Source organism: Dama dama, chromosome 5 (genome assembly GCF_033118175.1).
Source record: "Dama dama isolate Ldn47 chromosome 5, ASM3311817v1, whole genome shotgun sequence".
Lineage (NCBI taxonomy): Eukaryota > Metazoa > Chordata > Mammalia > Artiodactyla > Cervidae > Dama > Dama dama.
The window spans coordinates 90,088,525-90,112,220 of record NC_083685.1 but is presented as its reverse complement, the minus strand read 5'-3'; the positions used below and the strand labels follow the sequence as shown (position 1 = coordinate 90,112,220).

The window sequence follows — 23,696 nt, the reverse complement described above, 5'->3', positions numbered from 1 at the left end:
CTTTCCAGCGGACATTTATTACTGGCTTGCTGTCCCCAGTCCCAGGCCCCAGACAGGTGTACGCGGCACCTTTTCAAAGCCCCAGGGCAGAGCAGCCAGGGTCCACATTGGCCAATCATAATGTTCATCCGCACCAAGGTGCAGAACAAGGAGCATGTGATGGAGGCCCTCTGCAGGGCCAAGTTCAAGTTCCCTGGCCTCCAGAAGATCCACATCTCCAAGAAGCGGGGATTTTTTAAGTTTAATGTGGATGAATTTGAAAACATGGTGGCAGAAAAGTGGCTCATCCAAAATGGCTGTGGGGTCAAATACATCCCTAATCATGGCCCTCTGGATAAACAGAAGGCCCTGGACTGATGCCAGCCTTGATGCTGTCCCCTTCTTACACATACCCACCAATAAATCCTGCTTTTCTGTCCAAAAAAAGGGGGAGGGGCAAATGTCAATTAAATGACAAAAATAATTGCATAGAGGACTTCCCTGGTGGTCCAGGGGTTAAGAATCCGCCTGCCCGTGCAGGGGCCATGGGTTCAGTCCCTGGTCCGGGAAGATTTCACGTGCCGCAGAGCAACTAAAGCCTGTGCGCCAGCACCTGTGTTCTGCAACAAGAGAAGCCACCACAATGAAACCTGAGCACTGCAACTAGGGAGTAGGCTCTGCTCGCCACAACTGGAGAAAGTCCACGTGCAGCAAGGAAGACTCAGCACATCCAAAAAGGAAAAAAATAAGTAAATAAATAAAATTTAAAAATAGATAAGCTAAAAATGGAGAAGGCTAGTGAGACAGCCTGAAGTGTGGGTTTGGCAGGGCTGCAAAAGTGTCCCAGCCTAGCCTCTGACAGTCGACCTAGGAGCCCTGGAGTGTAAGTATGAGATCGTCAGCGCTCGGACCTTGGAGGGCACTGGCTGCCTCGACAGGTTATACCGTGGGGGATGGGAAAGCGCGTCTGCTGCTGTCAACACTGAGCCCGGCCAGGGTTAGCTGGGGTTGCAGCTTTTGCTTTCTCTCTCCCCCTGACTGGGTTTCAGCCTCAGATATGCTTCCCTGAGATTACACCGGTCTCTGATATCAGCCCTGCCCATCCTTGAGCTTCAGTCCCACCTCTGAAAGAGGAGCCAGTCTCACCCCAGATGTGTTGCATCTTGCTTGCTACATTCTCTAGGGGTGAGCTTATCAAGGGTCACCTTTGCCTCATTTCCTGGTATTAAACGCCTCGACGATCTGTCCTTAACCCATTGTGATCTGATTTCTAGCCTTCCCTGCCCTTGTCTCACTGGCTGAAACTTCTGGGGTGCCCAGCGCTGACCCCCAGTTGCCTTGATCGCTCTTTAGTAGCCCATATATCATCAATGTTGCCTGCAAATTCTTCTCTCTTGGCTTCCTCAGCACTCATCTTCTTCTCCTCTTCCTCCCTCTCTGCCCACTCCTTCTTCCTCTGTCCCTTTGAACTGGTTGTGCTCCTCACAGCCTCCTGCCTAGGCTCCTTGTCCCTTGTCTTCTCAGGAGGGTCTGTACCCCACCCCGACTCTATCAGGGGATGATGCCTCCAGCCCCTCTCTTCCTCAGGAGCTCTGCGTGCAGCTGCCCATCGGAGCCCCCCTCCACCAGGATGTCACACAGATAACCTTGAACCCAGTAAGATAAAAACTGAACTCCTCAGGGGCATCATCTGGCCCCTGCTGACCCTTCTGGCCTCACACTCTCTCCCCGTTGCTGTAGGGTGTAGCAATACTGGATTGTGGGGGCCTTGCATGCATACACAAAGTCGCTTCTGTCGTGTCTGACTCTTTGGGACCCTGTGGATGGAAACCCAGCAGGCTTCCCTGTCCATGGGATTCTCCAGGCAAGAATACTGGAGTGGGTTGCCATGCCCTCCTCCAGGGGATCTTTCAGACCCAGGGATCGAACCTGTATCTCTTACATCTACCTGATTGGTAGGTGGGTTCTTTACCACTAGCGCCACCTGGGAAGTCCAGTGGGCTTACAGCTAATGAACCTATTTCCACGGCAGGAATTGAGATACGGACTTAGAGGGCAGACATGTGGACACAGGGCAGTGGGGAGGAGGGAAGGGGGGACAAGCTGGGAGATTAGGATTTACATATATACATTGTTGTTATGTAGTCGCTAAGTCACGTCCAACTCTTTTACGACCCCATGGACTATAGCCTGCCAGGTTCCTCTATCCGTAGGATTTCCAGACAAGAAATACTGGAGTGAGTTGCCATTTCCTTTTCCAGGGGATCTTCCCATCCCAAGGATTGAACCTGCGTCTCCTGCATTGGAGTTTGATTCTTTCACCTCTGAGCCACCAGGGAAGTCCATATATACACTACTATGTATAAAATAGGTATCTAGTGAGAACGTGCTGCTCAGCGCGGGGAGCCCAGCTCGGTACTCGGTGAGGACTTAGAGAGGTGGAGCAGGAGGGAGGTCCAAGAAGGAGGGGATGTATGTACACATAGGCCTGAAGCATGTTGTTTCAGAACATGAAAACATGATTCAGAACAGAAACTAATACAATGTTGTAAAGCAACTATGGAGTATGAAAAAAAAATGTCTAGGAGGAAACAATGCTTTTCAGACCCTTGTTACAGCCACGTGGCATAGTATCACAGTGATTCCATCTGCTTTATGTTCAGAAAGCTTCAGTACAGGCTCTATAGAAACTCTGGGATACTTTGGAATCCTGTTTCCACACAATGGCAGAGCCCAGAAAAAGGGCTGCAAGCTTGCGGGCCTACAAGGCCAGGTGTTTTTTATGTGAGTGAAAGTGATGGTAGGGGAATGGTGAACTGGAGAATACACGCCCTGCCTCAAAACAGAGGACAGACCCATTCTAACTTCAGCCAGGTAGTAGGCTTACGTAAATATTGTCACAATTTTGAGTTTTCTTTCTTTTTTTAAATCTTGTGTTGTTTTTTGTTTTATATTTAATTTAAAAATTAAGTTTTTAAAAAAAGTTTTTGGCTGCACTGGGTCTTCATTGCTACATGTGGGCAACTAGTTGCAGTGCGTGGGCTTCTCACTGCGGTGGCTCTTCTTGTTGTGGGGCACGGGCTCTAGAGCACCTGGGTTCAGTAATTGAGGCTCGCAGGCTTCACTAGTTGTGGCACGTGGGCTTCGTTGCCCCGTGGCACGTGGATCTTCCTGGACCAGGGTTAGAACCCGTGTCCCCTACGTTGGCAGGTGGATTCTTAACCACTGGACCACCAGGGAAGTCCCTGAGTTTTTAAGAAAATCTAGAAATCTGGATTTTCATGTGAAAGTTAGGTGGAAACTAATTCAAAATTTACAAGATACTATGTGAGCCAACTAGTTTTTTAAAAACATTGTGCCACTCAAAAAAAAAACACACATGTGGGCCATATCCAGCCCATAGGCTATATGTCCATGAACTTCCCTTGTAGCTCAGTTGGTAAAGAATCTGCTGCAATGCAGGAGACCCGAGTTCATTTCCTGGGTTGGGAAGATTCCCTGGAGAAGGAAATGGCAACCCACTTCAGTATTCTTGCCTGGAGAATCCCATGGACAAACGAGCCTGACAGGCTATAGTCCATGGGGTCACAAGAGTTGGACACAACTTAGCAACTAAACCACCACCAACCACCACAGAGACAGTGGAAACTGGAGCCTTTGGAGTCAAACCTTTACCAACACAGACACTGACTCTGCTACTGTGTGTGTCTTGGGGCAAATCATATAACCTCTCCAGTGTCCTCATCTGTAGAATAAGGATAACGTAGTTCTCTCACAGAGTTGTCATGAGGATAAGAGAAGATATTTTGTTTTGTTTTCTTGGCAGTGTCTTGCAGCCTGTGGGATCTTAGTTCCCCAATCAGGGATCAAACCTGCACCACAGCAGTGAAAACATGCAGTCCTAACCACTGGACCACCAGGGAATTCCCGAGACAGGTTTTCAAATTTTATTTTTTCTCTTTATTTTTTAAAATTAATTTTTATTGGAGTATAGTTGCTTTACCATCTTCTGTTAGTTTCCACTGTGCAGTAAAGTGAATCAGTTTTACACGCACATTTGAGCGTGTGTAGTCGCTCAGTCATGTCCTGCAACTTGCCAGGCTCCTCAGTCCGTGGGATTCTCCAGGCAAGAACACTGGAGTGGGTTGCCATGCCCTCCCAGGGATGGAACCCGAGTCTCCTATGTCTCCTGCAACGCAGGTGGATTCTTTACCTGCTGAGCCATCGGGGAAGCCCTCACATATACATATATCCCCCTTTTGGATTTCTTTCCCATTTAGGTTATCACAGAGCACTGAGCAGGGTTCCCTGAACTATACCATAGGTTCAGAATAGTTAACTATTTTATGCATGGTATCAATACCATGTATATGTCATTCCCAACTTCCCAGTTCATCCCACCCTCCCTCTTTCCCCACCTTAGCGTCCACACATTTGTTCTCTACATCTGTGTCTATTTCTGTTTTGCAAATAAGATCATCTATACCACCTCTTTAGATTCCACATATACACATTAATATGCGATATTTGTTTTTACCTTTCTGACTTCCTTCACTCTGAATGACAGTGTCTAGGTCCATCCACGTCTCTACAGACAAGACAGATTTTTATAGCATATTTTAAACATTTACATTGAAAGAATGAAAACATTTTAAGACACACAGCATGATGCTATTTAACTGTGCTATCCACGGACCTGCCTCTCCCAGGGCACAGAAAACCCTTCTCTATTTCTTCTCTCTGCCTGATGACGTTGTTTCACTATCTCGTGCTTCAAAATTCAGCTCCTCTGCTGTGAATCCTTTGACTTCCTCATGAAGACACTCTGAACTGATTTATGTAGCTGCATACTTCTATTATTGTGATTCGAAATTGGTGGTGCTGTCTGAGAGAATGCCCTGAGAAAAAGGATTCTGTGAACACTTGTCTGTCACCCCAGCACCTGCCAGTGAGCCTGGTGAGCAGTAAACGCTACGTGAACGGACGGAGGGATGGAAGGATGAGAAGGGTTCTGTCAAGGACAAAGTGTTTAAAATGAGACCAACCGGGGAGCCCCCTGGTGGCCTAGTAGTTAGCATTTTGGGCTTTCACTGCCGTGGCCCAGGTTCAGTCCCTGGTTGGGAAACTGGGATCTGGCAAGCTTCGGGGTGTAAGGAAGCTCCCTTGTGGGGTAGGTGATTAGGGAGCTATGTCTGCAGCTTTGCACTTCCCTGGATCCTGGCCAGCATTCTGCTCTAAGGCTCAGCTGGTGCTTTGAGATGGGACAGCCTCTCTTCTTTCTGGTAAAATCCCTCCCCATCTTCAAGCTTGGTTTAAGAGCAACCACCATCCGTGGCATCTGGATACAGTCACACAAAGCTCAGAGTTGGCATGGGAGAAGCAACAACTGGAAACAGGAAATGTCTTTACCCTCATGCTCTCTTCTCCCTTCCTTGTAATATCTAAAAACAAGAACAGCACTCTTGAAGCTGAGGTTGGCCAACTGTGAAAAGCAAGCACAGGCTTTGGGCAAAAGTCATGATAAGACTGCCGTCTGGATGAGGAACTCCTGTTGGTAATCATCTCTCTCATAGTGGTTGGTTGTGAAATGGGGTTCTTCAACTGGAAGTGAAGAAGCCATTGTAGCTTCCCCGGCTTTTCCAAAGCTTCCCCACAAAAGTTACAGAGCACCCAGGCCAGGTCTAGACAACCCTGTCATTAGAGATGTTTATTCCTGAGACCAGGGCAGACAGAACTAATGGATCACATGACTCCTTCCCACAAGCCAGAGAAATAGCTCATCTCGATGTAGCAATCCAGGCAGCTGCAATCAATTGTGTGGGGTTGGTGCATGCCATCAAACCTATTTACCATTTCATCTTTAAAAAAAAACACATCTCAAAAAATGTGTTTTAACTGAATTTTATATTGGAGTATAGTTGATTCACAATATTGTGTTAGTTTCCAGTGTACAGTAAAGTGATTTAGTGATAGATATATACAGATTCCTTCTTTTTCAGATTCTTTTCCCACATAGGTTATTTCAGAAGGTTGAGTAGAGTTTCCTGTACTACATAGTTGATTGTTGATTATCTAGTTTGTATGTGATAGTGTGGGTATGAATTTTCATCTTATTGCATGCCAGGCCCATTGCTAGGGGATATAGAGATGAGTAAATAATAGCTCTGCCCTTAAGTCTGGAGGTAAGATGTGGGTAGAGTTTGGGAGGAGACAAACCTATGAACACATATTTATAACTAGGTGAAGTCTAAATCAGGGTTAGATGCATGAAAACAGTCTTGTGGAAGCATATACTGGGCAATTACTAATTCTGCCTAGAAGTGTGGTGCAGAGGTGGATCTTGAAGGATTAATACGAGTTTACTAAGGCTAAGCAAGGTGGGAAGGGTAGTCCTGGTACAAGGACTAACATTTACCAAGGCTTGAAATCCAGCAAACACTGGAATGGGTGTAACATATGCCCGGAGTAGGAAGGATATTTCCTATATCTCTCTAAGCCATAGATAATGTCATCTGTAAAAATAACAGTGCCTACTTCATAAGGTTGTGGTGAGGACTGACTAAGATAATACGTAATGTTCTCACACAGTGCCTGGTTCAAGGAAAGTCAGGTCCCATTGATGTCTCCAGAATTCCAAGGGGAGGAATTCCCTGGTGGTCCAGTAGTTAGGACTCCATGCTTTCACTGCAGAGGGCCCAGGTTCAATCCCTGGCCAGGGAACTAAAATTCCACAAGCTCACACCTTTAAAAGTCTACTACTTTAAAAAATAAAAAAAAAAAACAAAGTAGAAGAACATCATCAGATTTAAAAAATTTTTATTTTCCATGACTAAAATGCTTGTTTATATTAAAAGAGTTAAAACTATACAAGAGAAAGAAGAAAAGAAAACCAATCTGAGGAGTATAACCCAGGAGATGGTCTTTCAGAAAGCTCTGAAGACTGTCCTACCTTTATATAAATTTTTGAGACAAAAGGTTATACATCAAAGTAATACGCTGACAGTTTACATAGTCCAGGAGGGCTAGTCATGGGTTAGTGTGACCCCTTTACAAGACTGAGAAGAAAGGTCTCCTAAGGAGTGACCTTGCTGGTGTCAGGAGAAAACTGCTTTTTTCTGGGGGTGGGGGGGGGTAGGGGTTGAATAGGCATTGCTGGGTCTTCTAAGGGGATCTAGTTAATGTCTTACAGCTTCTTAATGCATAGTAAAGGGCACGGGGTAGTGGCTCAAATGGGTAGAGAGAGAATTTTATGTTTAAAAATGTTCTTGTCCTGACTTAAAAATAATCTTATTTCATCAGAGAAGGGGCCTTTCGCCGAGTGGGGACTGAGTGTTCCAGCCCCGGGACAAGCCACACCCTGTCCCATTTCCAGAGATGGACCTTGGCCCTCCACCTTTCAGTCTTAGTTCTATATCTGGAAATGATTCTAAGATTTCAGCTGACGACTTCCCTGGTGTTCCAGTGCTTAAGACTCCCCGTTCCCAATGCAGGAGGCATGAGTTCGATCCCTGGTCAGAGAGCTAAGATCCCCCCATGGTGCAGGGAACAACCTTTAAAAAAAAAAAAAAAAAAGGTAGTGTGGACTTCTCTGTGGCTCAGTGGTGAAGAATTTGCCTGCTAATGTGGGGGACAGTGGTTCGATCCCTAATCCAGGAAGATTCTACCTACCTTGGGGCAACTAAGCCTGTGTACCACAAACACTGATCCTCAGCTCTGGAGCCCTCGAGCCACAACTGCTGAAGCCCATGTACCCTACAGCCTGTGCTCAACAAAAGAAGCCACTGCAACGAGAAACTCTTGAACCATGACAAAGAGTAGCCCCTGCTCTCCACAACTAGAGAAAGCCTGCACGCTGCAACGAAAACCCAGCACAGCCAAAAATAATTTTTTAAAAAATTTAATTTAATTTAAGAAAAGACAGATTGCAGCTGGATACCACCCTTTCTTCACTGCAGCTTACCTAACTGGGCCAAGCTTTTGTACAGGCAGGAGATAGATGGGCCCTTGGGCTGGACAGCTGGTATTTGTCAAGTGGAGTAAGATAGAAGTTTTGTTCTCACCCAGACACTCCCAAGGACAAAGCAGGTGGCAAAAGCTGAGCTCTGCTAAAGTTAAGAGATAAGGTACCCACTTCTCAGGTCAAGGAAGACTTCCCTGTCTGCACATGTGCAGGAAGGCTTCTTGGGGGTCCAAAAGAGAGGACGCCTCACCCCATAATAAGTGTGGAAATGTATCCACAGGCTTCTGCAGTGGGATCCATCCTAGCAAAAAGTTGTGCATGCATCTTGGGGAGAGTCCAAGGACCAGTCAGGTGTGAAAAAAGAAACAAGACAATCGGCTAAAAGTGAACAAAGACCAGGTTTCCCGGGTGATGCTCTTGGTAAAGAATCTGCCTGCCAATGCAGGAGATGGGGACTTGGGTTTGATCCCTGTGTTGGGAAGATCCCCTGGAGTAGGAAATGGCTGCCCACTCCAGTATTCTTGCCTGGAAAATTCCATGGTCAGTGGAGCCTCATAGGCTACAGTCCACAGGGTCACAAAGAGTCAGACATGACTGAACACACACACACAAATACACACACACACACACACACACCTGGAAGGACTGTCCGATATAAAGGGTTTAAATCTCCTCTTTACTGTGCTCCTTATTCCGGACATCTGTATTCCTGCCCTGCTTCTGACATAAATAAGCTATTTCTTTGTGTGCCCTCCCATACTTTGTGCTGTGTCTCTAATAATATACTTTGTATGTATTTTGCAGCTTTTGCCTCCTTGAAACATTTTTGCTTCCAATTGGGGTAAGAATCAGAGAACTTTGCTTCTAGCCTCTACTTCTGGTGGACTGGCAGCTAGACTCAATCCCTGGACAGGAAAACAAAATCCTGCTTCAAGACTATGGTCCCTCTGAAAGCAGTGGAAAGGGGAGGGAACCAACCCAGGGGCTTGTATGTTTCACATACTATTTCCTATCTCTAGGAAGACCCGGGTTGGGAAGATCTGCTGGAGAAGGGATAGGCTACCCACACCAGTATTCTTGGGCTTCCCTTGTGGCTCAGCTGGTAAAGAATCTGCCTGCAATGTGGGAGACCTGGGTTTGATCCCTAGGTCAGGAAGATCCCCTGGAGAAGGGAATGGCTACCCACCCCAGTATTCTGGCTGGAGAAGTCCATGGACTGTATAGTCCATGGGGTCGCAAGAGTCAGACACAACTGACTGACCTTCACTTCACTTCAGGAAGACCTCAGAATGGTGATGGCTATTGGGGGTGCAGGCATCCTTCAGTCTACCAGTATCTAGCTAGCATCTACCTTGTCTCAGCCTGGGGCTCCTTTTGGCTCAGGGGAGGTAGGCGATAATTAATAAGCCAGCAACGAGCTCACACATAGCCTTGATGGCCAGAAATGAAGCCCCCACCACCCTAAGAATCAGGCCTATGGGTCATGGCACAAGGCTTGCCTCTAGAAATCCAGTCAGCTGCCCTGTTGTCAGGGAAGGTAGCCTTTCCTGGTTTAGCTCCTTCCAGACCTGGCCAGGCTCCTAAATTTGTGCCCTGAGAGCCCCACAGCTTGTCTCCCCTAAAGCACTTCTGCAGATGAAATCTTACATGGATTAGTGGGACTGTTTGATGTCTCTCCCCCACCATTCTACAAACTACAGCCCACACCTCCTCCCTTCCCCTTAAGGGCTTTGTCTCCTCACTGCTGTCAACTTGAAAAAAATGCACAACATTAGAACTGTGAGTTGGGTGTATTCAGTTTCTTACTGAGCTCTGAGAAACTATTCTGAAAAGGCAGCAGAGAAACCAGGATATATGTGTTTTTCTGTCTGTCCAGAACTATACTGGGGGGTTGGATGGGGTGGGGTGGGAGGAGTTCTGGAAACACAATAGTGTTAAAAAAAAAAATGTTGCCTGCCATTCCAGTTCTATAAGGATCAAGCCATTAGCCACTAATCGGTCACCCAGTGGAAAGAAAGCATCTAGTTGAGGGACTTCCCTGGTGATTCAGTGGTTAAGCATCCTGGTTTCCACTGCAGGGGATGCAGGGAAGTTCTACATCCTTTGAGGAGTAGCAAAAAAATAAATAAATAAAAATGGTAAAGAAACCAACAGTCAAACATAAGAAAATTAACAGCAAACCACAAAGAACAGGGTGATTTGAGTACTGGCAGAGTCAGACATGACTTAGAGACATGACAACAACAACTCTTCAGTGTGTGGGAAGACACAAGAATCTGGGATCACTGAGATTTTCCCCTAAATGAGTTTCAGCTATCTAGGGGTGGGGTTCAAAGTACAGAAGGTCCTTCAGGTACACTGTCCTAGGGTGGATGGTGAGTGACTGTAGCTGCTAATGGCTTGATCCCTATAGAACTGGAATGGCAGGCAACATTTTTTTTTTTTTTTCTCTTTACATTGCAGTGTTTCCAGGGCCTCTCCTGGCCATGGTCCCTGACATACAAGGGGCATTCAACAAATGCACTGATAAGGAAGAAAGCGAAGTAGTACTATTATCTTTTACAGTCAATAAAACAGGGCCAGGTAGAGATCCGACTGCCTTCTGCCCCTATTTCTGTAGTAAGAGCAGCAAAGAGAATAGGGCCACCCTAAGGGCCTCCCAGGCCTCCACCATCTCCTCCTCCTCTGCTCCTCCAAGGGCACTGCAGAACCATGACCCTGCCCCAGAAACAGACTAGCTTCCCAGGAAAAAGATCCTGTGGGCAGAAGGGGAACAAGTGACAGTCTATTCATTACAATTATAGCATTTACAATAAATCAGACATTGTGCTTCCCGAGCAACTCTTTGAGTCACATTCTATCAGCACCATCCTTTTAAAGATGAAGAAACGGAGGCACAAAGAGCCAAGTGGCATGCCCAGAGCCTAGGTGATGGAATTGAGGCAGTAGAATTGGAGGCTGCACTTTTATCCACCGAGTCGCTCTGTCGCAGGGCAGAGCATCAGCACAGACATCAGAAGTCGTGTGTTTTTCCAGCTCGGCTTTGAATGCCCGATTGTTCTTGTCTCTTTACGGGTAAATTGGGATCCTTAACAATAACTAGCTTATAAAGTTGTTGGGAGATAAACCCACGTGGAGTTTAGTACAGCGCCCAGAACATAATAAGCGATCAATGAATGTTAATTATTCATATTCTCCTACTGTTATGGGGGTTTCGGGGCCTGGGAAGGAGTGCCGGGCGATAGCTTGGCAAAGTTTGCAGGCGAGGTCACTCTGTAAGTCAGGGGTTCGGGCCCCCCCCCGCCTGCCCTTCCAGCTCAGAGAAGGAGGGGCTGAGAGGAAAGAGGGGCTCACCAGTCCTGGCCCCGCCCCGCCCACTTTGGGGAAAAAAAAAAAAAGACGCTGGGCGCAGGCGCAGAAAGATGAGCCTTCTGCCTTGCGCCAACTCTGCAAGGAACCGCAAGCATGGAGGGGCGTACGAACTCCCCGGGCGAGCCCCGCGCCTGGCCCACCCGGTCCGTGCTGTGCCGCGGCTGCGTCGAGCCACTCGTCTTCCTCGCCAACTTCGCCTTGGTCCTGCAGGGCCCGGTGACCACGCAGTACCTGTGGCACCGTTTCAGTGCAGACCTTGGCTATAATGGCACCCGTCACAGGGGCAGCTGCAGCAACCACAGCGTGGACCCCATCGCGCAGGTAGGGGCCGCGCGCGTGGGTGTGGGGGCGGGGAAGCGAGGAGCGTGGCAGGGGCGGGGCCTGGGTAAAGATGGGGGCGGCCGCGGGGGGTTAGGATCTTTGGTGGTGGGCGGGGCGGGAGCAAAAGTTGGAGCCCGAGAACTGCGGTGTAGAGATGCTTAAAGCTGACGCAGATAAAGCGAGCTTGGAGGGTTAACAAGGGGGTATTTACTGAAAAACAAAACGCACAACTTAAAAAGATCAGATTTTTTTTCAGTTTTATTTTTGGCTATGCTGGGTCTTCATGGTTGCCCCGACTTTTCTCTAGTTGTGTCCAGCGGGGGCTACTCTCTAGTTGCAGAGTGCTGGGCCTTCTCACTGCGGTGGCGTCCCTTGTTTGGGGACAGGGTTCTAGAGCACAGGCTCAGTCGTTGTGGCGCACAGGCTTAGTTACCCTGCAGCAGGTGGATCTTCCCCGACCAGGGACCGAACCTGTGTCTCCTGCACTGGCAGGTGGATTCTTTACCGCTGAGCCATCAGGGAAGCCCCGAAAATTGTCTTATTTAGCTACCTTTCTGAGGACTCAAGCCCTGGAGGCAGTCTCTCAGACAGCTCTGAAGGACCGCTCCTGAGAGATAAGGGAGGAGCCAGGATATATAGGAGTTTTGTGATAAAAACCAGGTTGGAGGAACAGCAAAAGACTACAAGTGATAAGTGTTAGTCACTCAGTTATGTCGGACTCTTTGCAACCCCATGGACTGTAGCCCACCAGGCTGCTCCATCTCTGGGATTTCCCAGGCGAGAATACTGGAGTGGGTTGCCATTTCCTTCTCTAGGGATCTTCCCAACTCAGGGATTGAACCCTGATATAGCAGCAGCATTTTTCATTCACAGTGGTAAAAGTAAGGAATGGATCTTACAAATTTCCCATACCCTCTCCAGCATCCATACTAAAATTCTCTTGAGGTTTAGGGCTTCAGAGAAAGTCCCGATCCCTGTACCTCCCAGGTGGGTGACAGTGTGGGGGGTGGGCGGCCCAGAGTGAGGGATAGTAACCCCCGCCTCCCCTTAATTACAACTCTTGCCCCCACAGAAAGTGGAGACACTTACCTCCCACTGGACCCTCTACATGAACTTGGGCGGCTTCCTGGTGGGACTCTTCTCGTCCACCCTGCTGGGCGCCTGGAGTGACTGTGTGGGCCGCCGCCCGCTGCTGGTGCTGGCCTCCCTCGGCCTGCTGCTCCAGACCGTGCTGTCCATCTTTGTGGTTCAGCTGCAGCTCCACATCGGCTACTTGGTACTGGGCCGCATCCTTTGTGCCCTTCTCGGCGATTTCAGTGGGCTCCTGGCTGCTGGCTTTGCCTCCGTGGCTGATGTCAGCTCCAGTCGCACCCGTACCATCCGAATGGCCCTGTTGGAAGCATGCATTGGGGTGGCAGGGATGCTGGCGAGCTTCATTGGTGGCTACTTGCTCAAGGAGCAGGTTTATGTCAACCCCTTCTGGCTCGCCTTGGCCTTGCTGACCGTCATGACTCTCTATGCAGCATTCTGCTTTGGTGAGACAGTGAAGGAGCGGACACCTACCCGTCTCTTCACACTCCGTCACCACCGATCCATCATCCAGCTCTATGTGACCCAGGCCCCGGAGAAATCCAGGAAGCACTTAGCCCTGTACTCATTAGCCATCTTCGTGATGATCACTGTGCACCTTGGGGCCCAGGACATCCTGACCCTCTATGAGCTGAGCGCACCCCTCTGCTGGGACTCTCGGCTGATCAGCTACGGTTCTGCAGCTCAGCAGCTCCCATACCTCACCAGCCTGCTGGGTCTGCGGCTTCTGCAGTACTGCCTGGCCGACACCTGGGTGGCTGAGATCGGTCTGATCTTCAATATTCTGGGGATGATGGTCTTCGCATTTGCTACCATCACACCCCTCATGTTCACAGGTAAAGTATATGGGTTCAGCGACAGTTTGTTTCAGAATTGCTGGGTGGCCACGTGCTGTCCCCAAATGCAGTCTGTGCTCATGTCTTTGGAAACATGACTGGGGCCCTAGCCTGCACTGGAGGACAGACGACTGAGAAATCTCATTAAAAAAAAACAAAAACCCACCTGTTATACAGAAAAGATAGACCTTCAGTAGCCAAAGTAATTAATTCACATTACCAACCATAAATATTGTAAGATAGAGCCAAAGACAATAGTATCGCTTGTACACTAATTGCTTCACTCCCTGGCCTCCCACTTCCCCTGGTGCTTTTAAGCAAAGTCCATGCTGTTAATGCCTTAATGCTCACTTCTCTGATAAGGATCACAGGACCTTAGTCAGCTTCTTTGGGTTTTTTAAAAAAGCCAGCCTTCTCAGACCACAGCTATCAGATTCCTGCTTGTGTTAGTTCTTCTTTTCTTTTTGGTTGGAGGGGACAGCTGAAAATGAGGAAGTTCACTTTCCTGAATGGACAGATTTATTTTAATAGAGCCTGAAAATGTGTACAGTCAGCCATTCAGTAATCACAGATTTAAAAAAGAATTTTTTTTTAAAATGTTTGGCGTGGAGGCACATGGGCTTTCTCTTGTTGCTGCACATGGGCTCTAGAGTTCGAGGGCTCAGTTGTTGCAGCACTTGGGCCTCTTTAGTTGGAGCACGCAGGCTTAGTTGCCCTGAGCCATGTGGGATCTTAGTTCCCCAACCAGGGATCAAACCTTCATCCCCTGCATTGGAAGGTGGATTCTCAACCACTGGGCCACCAGGGAAGTCCCAGTAACCACAGACTTCTTAATGGGGCTGCTCCTCTGGACAGTGAAGCTGATGGGGACCAGGTACCTTTTCCTTCGGTACTGGGCTCAAGGCCTTCAGGGCCACAGAGATGATGAAGGCACTGTCATTGCTCAGGGATTTGGGGGTGCCTGTCACCTTCAGGGGCTCTGGGGGTGGGGCCTCATCATGTACCCACTTTGGAGGCTCCACTGCCCTTTAACAGTTTGCAGTTTTGCTGAGGAGGTAACAGTTGCATGAGGGAGAGAAACGGTTTCTAAGGAAACAGTATAAGCCTGTGAATCACTAGATGTCCATTGAAAAGGAACTCACATTTACTGTGTGCTTACTGTGCACCGTCATCATCTCCTTCCTCATCAGGGAAGTTCTTCCGGTGTCTAACCTGCGTCCCTCATGGGGTGGATACAAGAGCTCTGCTACAGCTCACTGGGGCACCCGCTCCCCAGCCCCATTCTCTCAATCTTTCCTTCTTTCTCCCCAGGATACGGGCTCCTCTTCCTGTCGTTGGTCGTCACTCCTATCATCCGGGCCAAGCTCTCTAGACGGGTGAGGCAATCGGAGCAGGGTGAGTATCAGGATCAGCCCGCGTCTGGTTCCTCAGGCCAGTGTTGCCTAAACTGGGTGAGGGCAGCCATGGGCTGGGAGGAGCTTACCTTCCTTCCTCCAACCTTGGAGAAGTAGCTAAGACAACTTCGTTGCTGTCCAAGCGCCCAGGGCTGGCAGAGGACCACAGGGATTTGCATTTTCTGACCAAATCATAGTCGGAATTTGCAGTCAGCTGCATGTGATTATGATCTTTTGCTGGGCTTATGTTTTTAAGACCAGCAGAGGATTTACCCTTTCCAGAATTCAGCTTTTCCATCTGCAAAATGGACATGACGATGCCACAGGCCCCTGCTTCCCTGGGGTCACAGTGTCCAAGCTCAAAGGAAACAAAACAACTTGGTGACTTAGGTTTCATTGTTTCTGCGTGGCAGATGAAACAAAGGCCCAGAGTGTTAAACTGATTCACCTAAGATCACTCAGTAAGTGGTGGGCCTAGGTTGCACACCCAGGTGTGTTTTTAAGAGCACCAGGGCTTGGGATCTGGGTTTTTAGTCCTGGCTCTTTCACACTGGCTGTGTGATCTTGGGTAGGTCCCTTTCCCTCTCTGGGCCTGTTTCCTCATCTGTAACACACATGAATTGCTCTTGGTGACATCTGCAGGCCCTTCGAGCTCTGACAGTCTGATAGTTTAATCTCAACTTCTGTTAGGTTGAGCTTCAAAGCAAGAGTGAAATGAAAGTGTTAATCACTCAGTTATATCTGACTCAGTTGCATGCGACCCCCTGGACCGTAGCCCACCAGGCTCCTTTGCCCTTGAAACTCTCCAGGCAACAGTACTGGAGTGGGTTGCCATTCCCTTCTCCCCGGGAACCTTCCTGACCCAAGAATCGAACCCGAGTCTCCCATGCTGCGGGTAGGTTCTTTACCATCCGACTCACCAGGGAAGCCCAGGGTTGAGCTTACTTTGCAGAATTCATGTTCTGTTGGCATAACTATAAAGACTAGTTTCTCGGGTCACTGGGTCTTTAGATCGCAGTCAGAAAACATCTGGCTTACCCTCTTTTTCCCTTCTACTCTGGAAAGAGGTTCTGGTGATGGCAGAGATTTTCATGTCATATATCCCACCATGGGTTCTGTTGTCTCCAGAACCATTCATTCACAACCATTCTGTTGTTTCCATTCATTCACTCAATAAGTCTTTTTCTAGCTCTTTCACTGTGCCCAGAGATGCCAAGAGGAACAGGAGAAAAGAACAGCCTTTGCTAACTGACTGCCTGTAGGAGGGCAGGCCCTGGCATAGGTGCTTTACCTGTGTATATAATGTTACCAGCATTCCTAACAATCCATGAAAGGTAATGTCCTTGTTGAACAGAAGGGGGACAGAAACCCAGAAAGATAAATGACTTATTCAGTGATCACACAGCTAATAAGTGTTGAAACTGAGAATTAACCCAGAAATTTATCCTAAACAGGAGATGATTCCAAAGGGGATAAACCCCACATGATTTTATCAGGCTTTATCAAACTTCTTCGAGAAGGCATCACACGTCCTTGTAATAGATTTAATAACAGCCGTTTGTTTTATAGCACAGGTGCTCTCCACGTATGACCTCACTGAAGCCTTATCACACACAACACATGATGTAGGGTTTATAGGTGAGAAAGGTCAGACTTAGGTGAAGTGGCTTGCCCCAGATCACACAGCTGTTAGGCAGTAGTGCCAGAATTTGCATTTAGGTCTTTCAAATTGCTATGTGGTATTTATTTCTTCACAGGCGCTCTCTTTTCTGCTCTGGCCTGTGTGAATGGCTTGGCCATGCTGATGGCCTCCGGCATCTTCAACTCGCTCTACCCAGCCACCCTGAACCTTATGAAGGGCTTCCCCTTCCTCCTGGGAGCTGGACTGCTCTTCATCCCGGCCATCCTGATGGGGTAATACAGGGCTGTGACTCACGGTCAGAACGGAGCCGTTTACCTAAAGGGCTCCTCTTCCTCCTCCTCCTCCCGACCTCCTCGTTCCTGGAGCTCTCCCCCTGTGGGTGCCTCTCTCTCCCCTTGCAGACCGCTGCCTGATTCTCTGGGAGTGGTTCTCCAGGGGCAAGGCAGAGGCCAGCAGGGGAAGGGACACGCTCACAGTGCTGCTTGGCAGGGCTGTGTTCTCCTACCCAGTTCCCCTCACCCCTCTCTGTTCCCATTTTACAGATGCAACAACCGTGGCAGAAATGCACTAAAGGGAAGCCTGGAGAGCTTCCTGGGATAGCTGTGGCTGGGCCCCATGCCCACCTGACCCACTTGCTTTTCTTCCCCCAAGCCCTCTGTCTTGTCTTCCACCTCTTAGCTTGCGGGGAAGTGGGTGGGGGTTACCTGGATCAGCCCACCCAATAAAGCCCATGTCACTCCTCCAGGAGTTGAGGGTCCCCCCCATGTTAAGTCTGAACTCTCTCTTTGGTCTCTCACAGGATACTGGAAAGGGATAATCATTGCCCTGAATTCCAGGAGTTTTCCCAGAGCCCCTGATCTGCCTGGACCCGAGGACAGGGGGCAAGAGGAGCAACATGAGCGCTGACCAACTGGAAGGAGCTGCATCTGGATCCCAGCCCTTAGCATAGCAGCAGATCGCCCCAAAGGGCTGTGTTCACCTTGGACAGGATGGTCAACCTGGAACAAGGCCCCTGCCTCATCCACAGCTGTGCCAGCCTAGGACTCCCAGATCTCGAATTGTCCCCCACTCAGGGCAGGGGGTGGGGGAGCCCCTATTTGGAACAGGGATCTGTTTACCCTTTAGGCCATGAATCACACAGAAGAACCCTCCAGGGGAGGGGAGAGGTCCTGACGGAGGGACCAGTTGAAGCCTGAGGGCTGGCACCTCTGCTTCCAACCCAAACTGGGCAGTCGGAGTATTCAATTTATCAGTCCTTAGTGATGAATATGGTACCTTTGGGGGAGGGAGGGTTGTGGGAGGGACTTGGTGTCCCCTGGAGGGAGAATGCTGCTGTCCCTGGGTGGCAATTAATCTGCTGGGCTTAGCAGTGCCAATCATCATAAGTCAGTATAATCGCCCTGAAATGAACTTCCTGGCTCCCCCACAGCATTAGGCTATGGGGCCTTGTTTTCCCAGTTTGCCCACCATAGACCAGGCAGCAGCAGCTGCTGGAAAGGACAGGAGCCCCCAGAGTTGCCATGAGATTGGCACCGGGCACAGCTGGCTCATTCCTCATCTGACTGCCCATTGTCTTCTGAGCTTCTGGGAGGCAAAGCGCTGGCATATTTGCATCAGGCCAGTGGGGAAGCTCTGGGCAGAGCCCTGGCTGCTTATTCCTCAGGGTCAGAGATCCACTCCCTGAAGGCACCTGTCCCGATCTTCCTGGCTACAGCCAGCCCAAATGGAATCAATTTTTGTTAACCACTCAGCTTTCTGTAACACCCCCCATCTCTAGGCATTTCAGCATGGCCATGTGCCGACACCCTCCCTTGAGCACCTGTAGGTCACCAGGTGGAGATCTCCAGGTGGAGATAGGTCCAGCCTCCCTCTATGGTACAGGAGGCCCAAGTCCCAGAGAATGCGGGGCCCATCTCTAGGGCGTTAGGGAAGCCTGAAGTTGAAAGGCAGAATCAGATTGGGTCTTAAGGCTGGCTTTGATGAGGCCCATAAGCCCCCAAGCAAATCAGATTAACACCTGACTCTTCAAAACAGAACTGGCCACAGGGCATCCCCCCTGCTGGTATTTCTGCCCTCATTCGTTTCCTGGCTAGAAATCATGCAGGTAAAATGGGGGTGGCCCAAGGCAAACCAAGGTCAATTGTGGCCTGTTACCAGAGTCCCGTGTCTCTATCCCCTGTCGTGAGATCAGGTGAGGAGAGGCCCCTCTCCTGGCCCAGCGGTGCAAAAAGGCTCTGGATTGACCTCAGGCCTGGGATCTACTCCAGGTACTGCCTCTGACTCGGGTGTGGCCTTCTGTGAAGGGCTCGCTCAGCGACACCCCCAATTGTTTGGTCATGGTTCAGACAAGTTAGGAAACACTAGAATAAATATTGTTCTTAGATCCTTCCTACCTCATACATTCTAAAATGGAATGCCTCTATTCGTGGAGCCCAGGGAAGGCTGAATGAGTTGGAGCTGGACTTTTGAGTGTTTCTTGGTCATGAGCAAGGTCGTGGTCTCGGAGAGGGGTGGGGTGGGGTGAGGCTGACTCAGCCCCATAGTGGGGGCAGCAGTTACAGCCCATCTAAGCAGAAAACTCTCTGATCCTTCAAAGCAATGTCAGAGCAGGCTGGGGGTGGGGGAAGGCTGTTTCTCAGCCCTCTGTCTCAGGAGAGGCTCTGTGAGGCCAGGCCTAGGTGGACGGTGAGGGCCATGGTGCCCGCCCTGGCTGCGATCGGGGCAGTGGTTCGTTATGGCGAGGGAGGCAGGCCCCTGAATGCACTGGCCTGGCAGAGCGAGGATTTTTATTTCAGCTGCTCCAGCAGGGCCTGGAGGCTGGGTTCTGATTCCCCAGAGAGAGAGGAGGCTGGCAGCAGTGGAGGGTGTGCTGGGCAACCTCTCTGAGTACTGCCCGTGAGGGACCTCTGGAGGGAGTGGGACTGATGGGGAACAAGAAGACAAGGCCTCTGGAGGAGACTCATCACATTATATTGTTACTGCCTCTGCTCTTGGGGGCAGCATCCGGCCTGCCTCGGTACTGTCCTGTCCAGGGCCTAACGCTGGTGGGAATTCATGAAGCATGAAGGAGAAAGGGTCAAGGGCACTCAGAGGACTGGCTAGTGTGTCTGGCAGGGAGTGGGGTGGAAGGAAGGAGTCCCCAGCCTGGAGGGGCCTGGCTTGCATCTGTGGGAGGCAGCTCTGGGAGCCGAGCCAGGTATGAACCCACTGCCCCTGGGAGGGGAGGGGCTGGGCCGGTGCCCGCTGAGCCTATTAGCTGGAGCCTGCATTTATTGGCAGGAGATGCTCTCCACCCCAGCAGAGAAAGGGGCCGAGGGACAGTTCTCCTCGGTTATTTCTTTATAGTCTCTGGGTCAGCCGTCTGTTGTGAAAGCCTGTCCCCCATGGCTAGAGTACTGGGGGCAAGAGGGAAGCCGGCGGTTCTGTAGAGCAACAATCCTGCCCGGGGTGCAGCCTCCTGGATAATTCTCAAGAGAGCAGTGCCCCCAGCCGTGGACAGGGCTCCAGGAGGCCCGGTCTACATCCTGGGGCTGTCTCTGGAGACTTGGGACACTGGGCGCATCATTCAGTTCCTTCTCTGTCAGAAGGAGATGATACCAGGTACGGTTGCTCTGGTGATTAGAGGCCAGGGGGTGAAGTGTCAGGGAAATGACTGACATGTGTGAGGCCTTGGAGCCTGGCTGCCTAAGGTACTGAATGTCATTCCTTGATCACCAGCTTTAGCCCACCTGGGAGTTCATGAGGAATGCACCCCACCCCAGGTGTCCTGAATGGAATTTTAACAAAACCCCCCGGTGATTCAGATGCACCCCTTCCCCCTTTTCAGGATCTTGCCTCTCCTCATCGGCCTCTGTCCCTCCTCTCGGGGGTGGGGGGTGGGCAGTGGGTTCACACCGGGGGGAGTTACAGGTTCTGCCCAGGCTACTGCTGCTGCCCCAGGGGCCGCCTCGCTCCACCTCCCTGAGTCAGTGGGTGGTGAGCAGCCTTGGATGGATGGGGAGCTGAGCCAGGCTAGGCAGAGGCCTGGCACACAGCACCAAGGCATAATAGGTTGACTAGCTGCCCTCTGAGTTGCAGCCTCCCCTGCTCAGGCCCAAGCAGGAGCTCCCACCGCACCCGTGAGCACAGGCCACAGCTGCCGACCAGCCAGTGTGAGGGCCGGCTCGCCGTCACCCTGACCCCAGATGTGGCAAAGGAGGCTGCACGTCAGGAAGGCTGGGAGGGGACCTGGGACCAGGTCAGGCTAGCTAAGGGCCCTGAGTGGTTACGAGGCAAGGCCACAGGGTGGTAGGAAGTGGTGAGCACGGGGGCCAGGCGCAGGTGGCGACCATGGCTGGCCCCTCATCCCTGGTTGGCTCCCAGGCCCAAGCCCTTGCTTGGCGGAGAGGGGTGGCCATGCCACCAAGCCCTGCCGGACTTTGCCTACCTTCACTCTACTCAAGCTGGCTGTTGGCAGGGCAGGAACGGTTAACACACAGCAAACCCTCCTCCTCCAGAACCTCCTCAGCTGAGCAGTGACTCTTCCAGACTCAAGACAGGAACTGAGGGCAAGGGCCTGGGGGAAGTTTTAGCACCCCCAACGCCTGGCTTCCCTTCCCTTTGCAGATACTGAGGACACTGGGTTTGAGGTGGACCATGAGGGCAGGGGAGTTAGAGAGCCATTTCCTGAGAAGAGCCCAGGCTGTCTCAGCCCAGGGAGGCCAGTTTGAGGGGCTGTTCCACTGGGGTGGGGAGGATGATGGAAATGGGAGTCATGATGGAAATGGGAGCTAGGGGCTGGTTAGATGGGGCCCAGGGGGTGCAGTGCCCTCCAAACTGGTGTCTGAGCCAGCAGACGAGTCCCGGGAGGAGCGGCCCTGCAGGAAGCGGATGATCTTCTCAATGGTGGCCTCCTGGTACTCGTGGGACCACCTGTGGGTACACAGGCAGCTGGGTCAGAGGGCTGGGCAGAGGGCGCTGCGGCCGGGGGCCTGTGTAACCCGCCCTGCCCCCTCCTCACTTGATGCCATTGAAGGTGAGCACAGCCTGCATGTCCTCCGGCAGGGCTTGGGGCTCTGGCCACTCGAAGCCGTCAATGACAGGCACGATGTTCTTGCCGCAGCTCAAAGCAGTCACGATCTCCTAGAGAAAGAAGAGAAGAAGATGACACTGGGGACCCATCTGGGGACCCTGGGGCCAGGCAGGCACTGGGAGGGCCAGTAGCCCAAGGTTGAGCCCAGGGTTGGATGCTGGCCCTGAAGTCCACCTTGACTTCTCCCTTACCCCCTATGGTATAATAAATAAACACACACATATAGATATATGTATGGATATATCTATATATGTATGTGTGTGTGTAAATACATATTAATAGATGGGCTTCCTAGATGGCTCAGTGGTAAAGAATCTGCCTGCAAATGCAAGAGACACGGGCTCAATCCTCGGGTTGGGAAGATCTCCTAGAGAAGGAAATGGCAACCCACTCCAGTATTCTTACTTGGGAAATCCCATGGACCCAGAAGCCTGGTGGGCTACAGTCCATGGGGTTGCAAAAGAGTTGGACATGACTTAATGACTAAACAACACCAAATATATATATATATATATATATACACACATATATATATATGCATATATATATTGGCACAGAGCTCCTAAAGCCCTCTCAGATGACCTGGGGATGGGGATCTGTGCCTAGATAGCTTCAGGATGGGGGGAGTGGCCAGGAAGAGGAAACTGTGATTAGAAGGTTGGAACTTTCAGCCTCAGCTCCTCTGCCCGCCAGAGCTCCAGAGAAGAGGGGCTGGATTGAGATGTCACTTGTGACTCAATCGTGCCTACATAATGAAACCTCCATAAAACCCTTAAGGACTGACTAGGTAGGTTGGTGAATACATCTAGGTGCAGAGAGGGGGGCTTGGAGAGGGCATGGAAGGGCATGGAAACTCTATGCTTCCTCTGCCCACACTCCCAACTCCCCCACCCCCCACTTACCCTGTGCATCTCTTGCATTTAAATGTTCCTGAATTGTATCTTTTATATTAATAATAAGCCAGTAATAGTTCTTTCCTGAATTCTGCACATCATCCCAGGTCACACTAATGGTAAAGAACCCTCCTGCCAATGCAGGAGACATAAGAGATGAGGGTCTGATCCCTGGGTCTGAAGGATCCCCTGGAGGAGGGCATGGCAACCCACTCTAGTATTCTTGCCTGGAGAATCCCATGGACAGAGGAGCCAGACAGGCTACAGTCCATGGGGTTGCAAAGAGTCAGACACCACTGAAGCGACTTAGTGTGCATTCGTGCACGTCATTCTAGCAAATTATTGAACCTGAGAGGGGTGGTCATGGGAACCCCCTGAATGTGTAGCCATGGAGTCTGACGCTCGTTCTAGGTGGGTAGTGAGCGTCAGAACTGAATTGAACTGTGGGACAGTCAGCTGTGTGGTGGAGTGGAGAACTAGTTGTTGGTATGGGAAAAAAATCCCAAACAAATTTAGTATCAAGGAGCACATCCCACCCCCTGCATCCAAACTGATCCGTCCTGAGCCCTGCCAGTTGTAGTCCTTACTTATTTCTCAAATCCCCTCATTTTCCTCCACCTCCACCTCCACCACTGCCCTACTCCAACTCTTTATTACCATCAACCCCCACCAGGTCTCTTCTCATCCATTCTTGCCTCCTCTCATTCATCCTCCAGGTTGCCCCTTCACCTGGCAGCTCTTTGCAAAGTGCAAATCTTATCATGTCACCCCTACTTTGAATTCACGACTTCACGTGGCTCTTAGAATAGGGTTCAAGGTTCTGTGAGGTTGTCTGCAACTCACTCCTCAAACTCCACTCTGCTCTGTCCCCTCAGCCACACAGACCTCGCAGCCTCTTAGATTTGCCATCCTCCCTCCCTGCACAGGGCCTTTTCGCACGTGCTTCTTTCTCTGTCTAGAACATTCTTCCCCGCCCTCTCACCTAGCTAATACCAACTCATGTTTCTGATTTGGCTCAATCAGCTTTCTTAGAGAAGTCTTCCCTCACTTCCTGACCAGATCAGATGCTCCTCTTACAGGCTCTCATAGGCTCTGTAGCACTTGCTACAGTTGGAGATTTAAATTCGCAAGTGAGAAAT

The 23,696-nt window shown here is 50.3% G+C and overlaps 2 protein-coding genes across 2 annotated transcripts in view; one reads left to right on the top strand and one right to left on the bottom strand.

Moving 5' to 3' along the window:
- The first annotated feature begins 11,345 nt into the window (after positions 1 to 11,345).
- Positions 11,346 to 18,976, top strand: SLC46A1 (solute carrier family 46 member 1). The gene is made up of 5 exons (XM_061142898.1): positions 11,346 to 11,632; positions 12,705 to 13,557; positions 14,869 to 14,952; positions 16,709 to 16,865; positions 17,393 to 18,976. The coding sequence occupies exons 1-5, from the start codon at positions 11,405 to 11,407 to the stop codon at positions 17,448 to 17,450; spliced, it is 1,380 nt and encodes a 459-aa protein (XP_060998881.1). The 5' UTR covers positions 11,346 to 11,404; the 3' UTR covers positions 17,451 to 18,976.
- SARM1 (sterile alpha and TIR motif containing 1) overlaps positions 16,482 to 23,696 on the bottom strand; it is a 23,884-nt gene continuing 16,669 nt past the window's right edge. The window contains exons 8-9 of the mRNA XM_061142897.1: positions 21,593 to 21,714; positions 16,482 to 21,504 (exon numbers count right to left, since the gene is read on the bottom strand). Of these exons, the coding sequence (XP_060998880.1) occupies positions 21,363 to 21,504; positions 21,593 to 21,714 (264 nt within the window). The 3' untranslated portion in view covers positions 16,482 to 21,362. The remainder of the gene's footprint in view (positions 21,505 to 21,592; positions 21,715 to 23,696) is intronic.